Below are 11,178 nucleotides of genomic sequence, written 5' to 3'. Positions count from 1 at the left end.
GGAACCATTCACCAATGGAATTTGTGCTTCTAAGGAAAGGGATGGAGTCTCATGTGCATTTCAAAGAAAGAAATATCCAATGAATTCATAGACAATTCGTTTGTGTACAAAAAAAAAAGAGAAGAAAAGTGTACATAAAAATTGCACCAGTATCCATACCAAAGTGTATAAACAAAAAAGAGAAGGGAAGGAAAATAAATGTACATAAGTGTAACAATATCTCCAAATAAAAAATATATATAAAAGAAAAAAAAAAAAGGAGCGGTCATGACTCAGGGGAATAATCGTCAACATCCAAGCCTCCCCCCTCTCCGCTTTGGGACGCTATCAAGGCATCCCTCTTGACCTCAGCCCGCGTAAGGTTGAACTGCAGCTGATCATTTGCAAGCCTGAGTCTCTCAATCTCTCTCCGACAATGGTCGAGCTCAACCCTCTAAAAAAGGAGAGAGAAAGAGAGAGGAAAATCAAAAGATAAGCAAGAAATAACAATAATAAAAATTGAAATAAAAAAAAAGAAAGAAGAAAGGGGGGGGGGAAGAGACAAAGTATTACCATACTATGGCCCGCGTCCACACGCGAGATGATCATCTCATCCATGCTCGCCATCATGCGCCTCATATCGGCCTATCAGCTCGCATCCACCTAAACATGATAACCACCCAAGATGTCAAGAGTTTGAAAAATAATGGATGAAGTTAGGAAAGTCGGATGTGCTTACCCCGTCATAAGGAAGAGGGAGGCCTAGGTCCGTATCCGTAGCCCGAGGGGGTGGTAAGATGACCTCAACCATCCCAGGCTCGTGGTGGCGAATAAACCACTAACGATACCCTGGAATGTGGTCGTCTGGACCAGCGATCCGCAGGGCTGGAACCTCTCCAGAAGGCCCAACACTTGACTCCACCTCCCCTACTCGGGAGGCGCGAGGAGAACTCCCACCACCATAGACCCCTGGAATCATGGGGCGACCTGGAAACTGTCAAGAGGAGAAACACATCAGAATAAAAGATAGATTAACAATCTGAGAAGAAGAGGGGGAAATGGAGAAGATCTTACCTGAGGACCCTCGCGGGTGAGGGGGACGCAGACTGTATCTCGAAGAAGGAAGTCGGTGTAGTCCGTCTCGGCTAGCACCAACCCAATCGCGGGCTCACCAACCCTCCAGTGCCTGATCTCATCTCGATCCATCAAGGCTGGCTGATGGACCCAAGCAGGAGGAGGGCAGGGCACCAAGCGAGCCTCAGACCACTGCAGGGACACTCGCTCTCCCAAGTAAAAAGCAAACCCCCATGGGCCCTCAAAAAGGACCCTGCGAGTGGAGAGAGCTGAGGCCCTGTCGAACATGTCCAGCTCTAAAATCACCTCCCCCAAATAAGGACGGAGAGAAGCCTGTCAAGAAAGAGTCAAGATCAATGCAAAAATAAAAAGGAAGTGAAGAAAAGAGAAAATAAGATAAACAACCACTTTAAATTTACCTCGGTCGGCTGCAGCTCGTTCAGGAGGCCGCGAATGGACCCAAGGTCCTTATGGCGACCTCTCCTGAGCAAGCGGGACTTACGCCATCGCGTAGTCCGAGGAAAGGTGGTTCCGGGGTCATCCCCAGGTCTGAAAGTAGGGACCCGAAACCGAAGGATTTCATAGCTCCACGTCTGCAATAGGCGATCATAAATGAGCTCAAAAAAAAAATAAAATAAAAAATAAAATAAAAAAAAATAAAAAATAATAAGAATAAGAATAAAATAAAAACAAAAAAAGGAAAAGAGAAAAAGACAAAGTTGAGAGAACTCACCCATAAGACATAGCAGCATCCGATCAGGTTCGGTGACCCCACAACCAGATAATCTAACATATCCAGGAAGTAGGCATACGCCGAGCCCCCCCAATTGTAGCCCGCGGCCACGTCAAAATGATCAAAGAAGCGAACATATGTGGCGTCGGCTGTCACCGTACCCGTCATATCGCTGAACATCACCTCTGCCAGCAAGAATAGGAGGAAGCATCGAGCCTGCTGATCCAGAAGGACGGACGGCGACTAGTCTGTAACAACCCTCTCATCCCAGCTACCCCTCAGGACCGACGCGGGGATCTCTCTCCCTGTAATGGCAATCCCCAACTGCTGCCTGTAGTACTCCAAGCGCTCTGATGGCTCTGCCGAGGCTATAATCCTCTCCTCCGGAGTCAGTGTCACGGGTAATCCACCAAAGGGGAGTCCCGTGATCATGTAGAAATCTAAGGGGGTGACCGTCGCCTCACCAAAGGGAAGGTGAAATGTATGGGTGCTCGGCCACCACCTCTCTATCAGAGCTCTCACAGTCGGACTGTCCAACTCGCGAGCCAGGGACGAGGCGATGTGCCCCAGCCCGGTCCGAACAACCCGCGACTGTACCGCTGGGCAAAGTGTGCGGTACCACTCTGAAACAGCCTCCAGCCCGCAATATTTCTTGGGCGAAGGAAGGGAGCTGCCCTGCAAAGAAAAATAAGGCAAATGGTTAGCCGAGATAGTGAGGACAACAATTAAACAATTAAATAAAAAAAAAAAAAAAAAAAAGAGAGAAAGAGGGAGAGGCTGTAAAAGGGGGCGTCACCCAGATTTGCGTACCAAAGGACACTTAGGGTAGTGTCTGATGGCCTCACTTTAATTTACGTGCCACTAGGTGCCTAAGAGGGTATCTAGAGGCGTTACCTTGATTTACGCACCAAAGGACACTTAGGGTAGTGTCTGATGGCCTCGCTTTGATTTGTGTCCCACTAGGTGCCTAGGAGAGTATCTAGAGGCGTTATCTTGATTTGCATGCCAAAGGACACTTAAGGTGATATCTGATGGCCTCGCTTTGATTTGCGTGCCACTAGGTGCCTAGGAGGGTATCAAGAGGCGTTACCTTGATTTGCTTGCCAAAGGACACTTAAGGTAGTGTCTGATGACCTCGCTTTGATTTGGCGTGCCACTAGGTGCCTAGGAGGATATCTAGAGGCGTTACCTAGATTCGCATGCCAAAGGACACTTAGTGTAGTGTCTGATGGTCTTGCTTTGATTTGCGTGCCACTAGGTGCCTAGGAGGGTATCTAGAGGTGTTACCTAGATTCACGTACCAAAGGACACTTAAGGTGGTGTCTGATGGCCTCGCTTAAATTAGTGTGCTACTAGGTGCCTAGGATGATATCTAGGGGCATTACCTACATTCGCGTGCCATTAGGAGCTTGGGGCAGAATCTAGGGCCATTACCTCTAATCTATGTGGTGAGGTATGAAGCTAATATAAATAAATGCATAAATTGAAAGGGAAAGAGTAAGAATACTGACCTGGCCCCATATGGAGCGACAACCGTGGCGGGCCGTGTCAGCCAGAGTGACCCTTGAAAGATACCATGCAGCCCATGCATCGCGAGCAGTGGTACCGAGTAGTGGCTCCCGGTGAGACTGGCGTCCTCGTCGACGGAAAGACATGGTGTGAGCAAATAAAAAGGGTTTGAAGTAAAAAATCAAAAATGGCAAAGCTTCGCAGCAGAAATGAGAGTGAAGGAATGAGGGAGGGAGCCCTCTATTTATAAATTTTCTATCGCGCCCACGGCGCCGTGGAATTCTCCACGGTCCCATGGAACAGCGGCCCATGGTGCCGTGGAGGATTGCCCACGGAGCCGTGAAGGCTGGAACAGAGTCGTGCAAGCACGGTGCCGCCCATACACGGGGCCGTGCGGACCCCCACACTGCGTCGTGGACCAAAAAAAAAAAAAATAATAATAATAATAATAATATATATATATATATATATATATATATATATATATATAAAATATCCCCAGTGAAATCCCTCAATACTAACTTTCGGTCGAGTGGTGCCTTATCACCCTCAAATTGGATCTTCGGGCCGAGTGGTGCCTCATCTAGATCTTTGGTCGAGTGGTGCCTTATCACCCTCCAAACTTGATGGTTTCAGTCGAGTAGAACCTTATAACCATCCAAGTTTGACTTTTGGTTGAGTGGTGCCTTATCACCCTCAAATTGGATCTTCGGGCCGAGTGGTGCCTCATCTAGATCTTCGATCGAGTGGTGCCTTATCACCCTCCAAACTTTATGGTTTCGGTCGAGTGGAACCTTATAACCATCCAAGTTTGAATTTTGGTTGAGTGGTGCCTTATCACCCTCAAATTGGATCTTCGGGCCGAGTGGTGCCTTATCTAGATCTTCGGTCGAGTGGTGCCTTATCACCCTCCAAACTTGATGGTTTCGATCGAGTGGAACCTTATAACCATCCAAGTTTGACTTTTGGTTGAGTGGTGCCTTATCACCCTCAAATTGGATCTTCAGGCCGAGTGGTGCCTTATTTAGATCTTCGGTCGAGTGGTGTCTTATCACCCTCCAAACTTGATGGTTTCGGTCGAGTGGAACCTTATAACCATCCAAGTTTGACTTTTGGTTGAGTGGTGCCTTATCACCCTCAAATTGGGTCTTTGGGCCGAGTGGTGCCTTATCACCCCCAAAATTTTATCCCAGTGGAGTCCCTCATATTCGATCTGGTGGGCCGAGTGGTGCCTTACCTAGGTCTTTGGTCGAGCGGTGCCTTATCACCCTCAAAAATTGTTTGAGCAATGCTCACAAGATAAAGATTTGGTTCTTCCGAGTTTTTCTTTTGAGGATTATCGAAAGATTTCATCGCGATTAACCGCCTGTTTTTAGCAACTCTACCACCTTTGAGCACAGCGTCAGCAGTACATGCTCTTGGTGACAAAATTAGTTGGTCTTTTGTCTTTACCCTTCGGCTGTTGGCACAGGCCTTGGCCAAAGAGGGGCAAACTGTAGACGCCGATTTTTGTCACCCCCTAATTGGCGATGATGACAATGGGACATGGACGATGGACGACGCACCCCCCCTCTTTTCAGACCCAAAGATACCTGGCCCATAAGACCAAGAACCATGCTGAGCACAAAATGGCCCATTTTAGGCCCAAAAACAAGGAAAAATGGCACTACGCGCCCACGGCGCCGTGGACTCTTCCCACGGCACCGTGGACGCCTTCCCACGGCACCGTGGGTACCTTCCCACGGCACTGTGGGGAGGTGTACCGGATTTCCACGGCGCCATGAGGGGGTGTGACATCAGCCTGCTGACGTCACCCACGGCGCCGTGGAGGACTTTTTCGGCTAGGAGAGAGAAAAGGTCCCTCCCTATAAATAGGAGGGTCCCCTCCCACATTTCCCAAGGAATTTTGGGTAGAGAGACCCTCCCCAAGTGATTCCTAGCATCTTTTCTCTTTTTTCACCCTCATTTCTCCTCCTTCTCTCATGAGTGTGTGAGTATGTGAGGTTTCCCTGGGGTGGGCAGATCCTTCGATTGTCCCTCTGAGTATAGAGCGCTTTGGCTCCTTAGCTTTGGTATCCCGTCTGTGTACGGATAACCATCGAAACTCCCTTGTTACAGACATTATTCTGTCTGTTTACTCTTTTCCAAATCACTCGAAAGAGCCGTTACTCCGCCGAGAAAGAAGCAGCGTCGGTCCATTCGTCCATCTCCCCTGAGCCAGGGGCATACAATCATACAGGTATAATTATTACATTTTTGTTGATCCAATGTAGTCCTTTCATATTTTACCGCTTTAGTCTACACTTTTCACATATATAATGTAGTTTATTGTACTTTAGTTTAATTCATAGCACCTGAATGTAGTTCATAATATCCCCCATTCCCGTAATAAGAGAGAAACAACATTTCGTCCTTACGTAGCATCTAACACAGAGAGCAGCTCGCCGGGCGAGGTGGGTGCCTAACACCTTCCCACACTCGTAACCGACCCCTTACCCGAACCTTTGGTTGGACCATATGGAGTCACGTAGCCCGATTCCGCTCACCACGGGTAGGGCTACACTTAATGGGTCCTAGGCCCTAACCCTAGGTGGCGACTTCTCATTAGATTAACATATTTTAATGCATGATCCCAATCCCCTATTTATCATATTGACAATGTTATCCACATCCATACACACACACATGTATCTCCCAAAACCCTATGTCACCAATACACTAGCAAGAAGGGCTGAGGAAACCTTCGTCCCGGAGGACCGCGGTACTTACAAAAAAAAATTAAAAAAGAAGGAGATTTTGCTTTGGATTGAAGATTTGAATGTCTTTATGGTGAAATTGAAGATGATTGAAGCAAGTTTAGGGATGTAATCAAAGGATTTAAGCTTTGGTTTGAAGGAGCAATCTCCTACTTGAAATCTAAAGATAAGTAAGCTTGATTATAGCTTTAATCTTTGAATTAAAAGTATAGATCTATAAAATTGATTGTTTAAACCTTTTGTTTAGTTTGTAAGAAAATTATAGTAATGTTGATTTGAAGAAATCCCTTAATCTGAGAAGAGGATTGAAGGAATAGCAATTGAAATTACGAGTTTTCCTTGAAAAAAATGGTATTTCATTTTATTTTTAAATTGATTGATTTAGAAATTATTTGATGTCTCTAAGGGATTTTAAAGCATTAACTTGAGGGGTTTCAGTAGGGTATTTCATGTTTGTGAGCTAGGAGAAGAAACCCCCAAAGGTTGGAAATGGATGAATTTTTTATTTTTTGAAAAATAATGGCATGACTTTGTTCTATAAATTTGTCAGTCCTGGGACGCCAAAAATAACATATAAATAGGATATTTTGATGATCCTTAGGGCCACCCGAAGATCGGTTATAAAGTTGGAAGTATTGGAAGCATTGAACTGTAAGTAATGAAACTCAATTATGTTGGGACATGTAGCTATTAAACTATGCATGTATGATTGATATTTATAGAATGAATGAATGTCATGTATTACGTTAACTATAAATTATGTAAAGAAGGCATGATAGAACATGAGTATGTAAACTTAATACGAAAAGATATGATAATTATATGCTAAGTGTAAAGTGATTGATTGGAATGACAAGAAAACTTAAATGATGGACTGGTAATGGGAACCTTGCAAAGTTACGGTTGATAATGGTATAATGATTGTTCCCTATATCTATGATAATATAAATGTATGAATATTATGAATTTTGTTAACTATGTACGATGCACACATGATAGATTTAAAGTATGTAAATTAGAAAGTGAGTATGAGAACTCAAAATGAGAAGAGATACTAGTTATAAGTTATGAATGATAAAGATGTATGAATGATGATTGGAACGAATGAATGCTATGATTCATATCAACTATGAACTATGCATGCATGATTTATATAAAGGATGCATGTTAGAGTGTAAGTATGATGGTTCAACGTAATAAGAGATATTAATTAAGTATTATACGTATGGTGAATGGCTAGTATGGTAAGAATACATGATAGATGGTTTGTGAGTGGGGAGCTAAATGAAAAGTTATGATAAAGATGATACAATGGTTATTCTACACATAATATAATGCAGATGATTGAATGGATACATAATTACATAGGACTACTAATGGACTAAGGAATAGAACGAATGTATGTGCCCTTGTTGTGTATAGAATTATGATATGCTCCTTAGATATCATGTACATATTCATGGTAATGTTAAAGTTAATTATAAAATGATACAGTTAGTATATAATGAATGTTTAAGGATAAAGAAAGAAAGTCAATTGATGTCCTGAGTCAATAGACGATTCGGTAAGGTATAAAATGGTGTCATAAGAGGCGTCGAGGCTTCTACCAAGACATAACCCAACACCAGTGAATACCATTACCTAAAAGTAAGACGAGACTAAGGCTAAGAATGAAACTGGATAACTTATGAATGGTTCAAAGAATGATAAAAATGATGTAAATGCATGTTGCTCCAAGAATAGTTATGGATTATGTATATGTATAGTTATGCATGATTAATTATCTTGTTTACTGGGCTGTAAAACTCATCCTGCTATTGTTGAATGTTTTCACAGATCAAGGAACAAAAGGCAAGGGAAAAAGATTAGTGATTGACCAGGATCAATCGGTATAAAGAGGAGGACCTTTTCTATTTCTTAAAGTTAGGATAAGATCATCATCATTATGGATATTTTGACAATTATCTTATTGAATGTTTTATACGATAACTGTAAACAATATGGATAGATGCCAATAGTGTTACTACCCAATGGATGGGTATTTGGGGTAGATGTTTATAAGGTTTAAAAGTTTTATTTAGATGCCCTTAACCGATGAATGTTTCCATTATGAATTTGATGGTTTTTGTGTATTATGGATCTTTGGAAGGATAACTGTGATGGTAATGGAGTTTTAAAATTTATAAACTGTTTAGATCCATGCATAGTATGTTTTTATGAGAATGTTAAGTTTAACTTGCACAGGCCCCATCTAGATTCGATGTCATGGGCCCCACTAGGTCTAGTGGTTCTGGGGGTGTGACATATGGCTGTTACCCTGTCCTTCTCATTTTTTGTGTTCAATGTATCAAAACCCATTTTTACACCATACTCACCAAGTGCAGTCCTAAAGTGGTGCACATCAGTAAATACTGATTCCAAGCCAAGTCAAAATCTGCATCATCATTTACATTAAACTCTTTGTCAAATTGCTCATGATATTCATCAGAATCATATTTTGCTAAGTTTTCTTCATCCATTTCTACATTTTCTTCTTCTTATTCCTCTTCATAATTTTCAATTGCCTCATCCCCGTCCTCTTTCTCTTCATTTGATGTGGCATTGAGTTCCCTGTCAAAGTCATCATCTAATTCCTTGTCTCTTCCATCATTTGCTACATTTCCATAGTCGTCTCCATTTCTATCTTCTTCTTCATTCCCTTGCTGTCCATACTCTTCTTGAATTTCATTATCACTTCCTCCATAATCTTCTTCATTCCCTTGCTGTCCATACCCTTCTTTATTTGGATATATACTTCCAGTTTTACCAATTGTACTAATGTTAGCACTGGCACCACCTGAAGTGCCACCACTTCCACCAGTTGTTGCTTCCATTTTACTGGACATTCTTAATCCAGTACATTCACTCCTAGTATTTACAGGAGTAGTGGCATTGCTCCAACTTCCAGTATCACTCTGGATGCCCTACCAACAGAATTATTATAAATACTCCCTCTTCACAGGTTGCTTTCCATACCTACTTGTCTCAGTCCTTGTTTCAATTACTCTAGGAACCAATGAAGCAGGGAAGCCATTAATTGTATTTCCCTCAACTACAGACTCGGACACTTGTAAATCATGCACAAAAAACACATAATTGCTCTTCTTTCTTATGCAAACCGATGCATAGTAGTAGAGTCTCATCATTTATAACGTCTATCTCTTGAGATTCATCTGGTAATAAACACTTCACACTAAAATATACTGTATGCCCCACCGGGGCCTCATCTCTGATCACTGAATTGTAAACATCACATACTACATCCAAATACCCATACCTATCTACGTCTATCCATTTCTCAGTTGTTTGCCCATTGTAGTAGTTAAATATTGGTATCTTCAAATCCATTGCTTGTTGTATCTTTGAAAGGCAACTTTGCAATGGTATATATATAATAGGCAATAATCAAATGAGATTAAACCCAACAAAAAAAAAAAAAACTAATGCATATGTCCTCTATTATGAGATGGCAGGTTCAATTTTCTATCACAGGGAATCCCTTCATGTTCAAATTTACACTGTAAGATGAGACCTTCATTACAAAAAAGAACTTCAGATTGAATTCTATATAACTCTAAAGAAAATTCCAAGTGATAGAGAATATATAGCTAAAAGTACAAAATTTTAAACAATAAAACTGCAAAATAAATTATTGTGTTTGATTGATGAAGTCCAACAATTTAATTGAATAATTCTCAACAGTAAGCAAAGTACAAAGGGCTGAAACCAGACGGTGGAGAAGCTAAGCCTTGGCCTGAAAATTCCCAATTATCACAAGCATATCAAAACCGTAATGCAAGCACTTTAGTAGATCAATTAGTGCTTTTTAGTTTCTAACTCTGTGTACTATGTTACTCTAAGAGAGAGAGACAGAGTAAATTAATAAAACCATTTCTAAGTTTTTAATTAGGTAGCTCAAACATTAGGCGTGGAAGAATACATACACAAGATTAATATGTAATAACAAAAACCCTAACTGTGATCGTCTGAGCAAACCCCAAATTTATGAGCAAAAAATAGAAGTTAGTAATAGCATTGAACAAAAGGATGGGGAATTTAAAGACAATGGTTCAAGAATAACCTTCTATTTACTTTGGTGGCCGAGATGCTTTCCTCCTTCCTGGCCGAGAAGCGTCTCTGTTAGAAATTGAAGCCGATGGTTGAAGACGAAGTATATTTGAATAAGGGCGTGAGTGAAAGTAGAATCTTCAGTGGTTTTTGTGTGTATCTCGACAACCGATCTTTGAAATTTGTTCTCTTTCTTCTCTTCGGCGAACTTTAGTTTCAGATTGGAGTTGTAGGTCAGTTAGGAAGAGAGTCCTGTGAAGAAGGAAGAGGAAAACAATCGAATTTGGGGGTTGTTAGGTTACAAGGGTAACATTGTAACTATACGTTGCACAAGGGTAGTTTAGGGTTTTCAAAAAAATTTAAGTAGTTGACTTCATCGTTTAACGGTGTAACACTAACGATAGGGTGTAATGTGAGTATAGGGCTCTAATAAAGGGGGTGATCTGAGTATTTGCAAATATGAGGGGGTGATCTAAATATCGGCCCATTTTTAGGGGGTGTTTCGTAAATTTCCCTTTATATTATCTTGATGATACTGACCGATACCAATCGATACCGATCTGATCCGAATAATACCAATCGATCTGATCCCGAGATCAAAACATCCACCAATTTTAGCTGATACATGACCCGATCCATAAAGAAACGAATTTGGGTGTGTTTTGACATATCTTGACCGATTTGTACCGATTCGATCCCGATCTGGAAAGGTTTTGGCAATGACTGATACCGAGTCCGATACTTGGATTTTGAACCTTGGGTGGAAGAGAAGAATTCTAAAACAAGGAAATGAAGAGAGAGCATGACTATAAAATTACAAAAAGCACCTTATGTAAAAGTGGATATAAGTGATATGGTTAAGGGTAAGAAAAAAAGATTACAAAAGTGTATTGTAACCAGGTTGGTTATATATATATATATATATACTAGTAAATATGCGTGACCATGTGTAGAGGCAAAAAAGATATTTTAGGAACAGTTTTATAATTTAATTGGATAAAGAACACAAACTGGTTGTGT

At 41.5% G+C, this 11,178-nt stretch overlaps 1 protein-coding gene across 1 annotated transcript; it reads right to left on the bottom strand.

Annotated features, from left to right (window-relative positions):
- Positions 1 to 8,588: 8,588 nt before the first annotated feature.
- LOC122643610 (stress protein DDR48-like) lies at positions 8,589 to 8,936 on the bottom strand. Its single transcript, XM_043837222.1, has one exon. The coding sequence runs from the start codon at positions 8,934 to 8,936 to the stop codon at positions 8,589 to 8,591; it is 348 nt and encodes a 115-aa protein (XP_043693157.1).
- Positions 8,937 to 11,178: the final 2,242 nt, after the last annotated feature.

The sequence above is a fragment of the Telopea speciosissima genome, chromosome 10 (genome assembly GCF_018873765.1).
Source record: "Telopea speciosissima isolate NSW1024214 ecotype Mountain lineage chromosome 10, Tspe_v1, whole genome shotgun sequence".
Lineage (NCBI taxonomy): Eukaryota > Viridiplantae > Streptophyta > Magnoliopsida > Proteales > Proteaceae > Telopea > Telopea speciosissima.
This window is presented reverse-complemented; position numbering and strand designations above follow the sequence as displayed.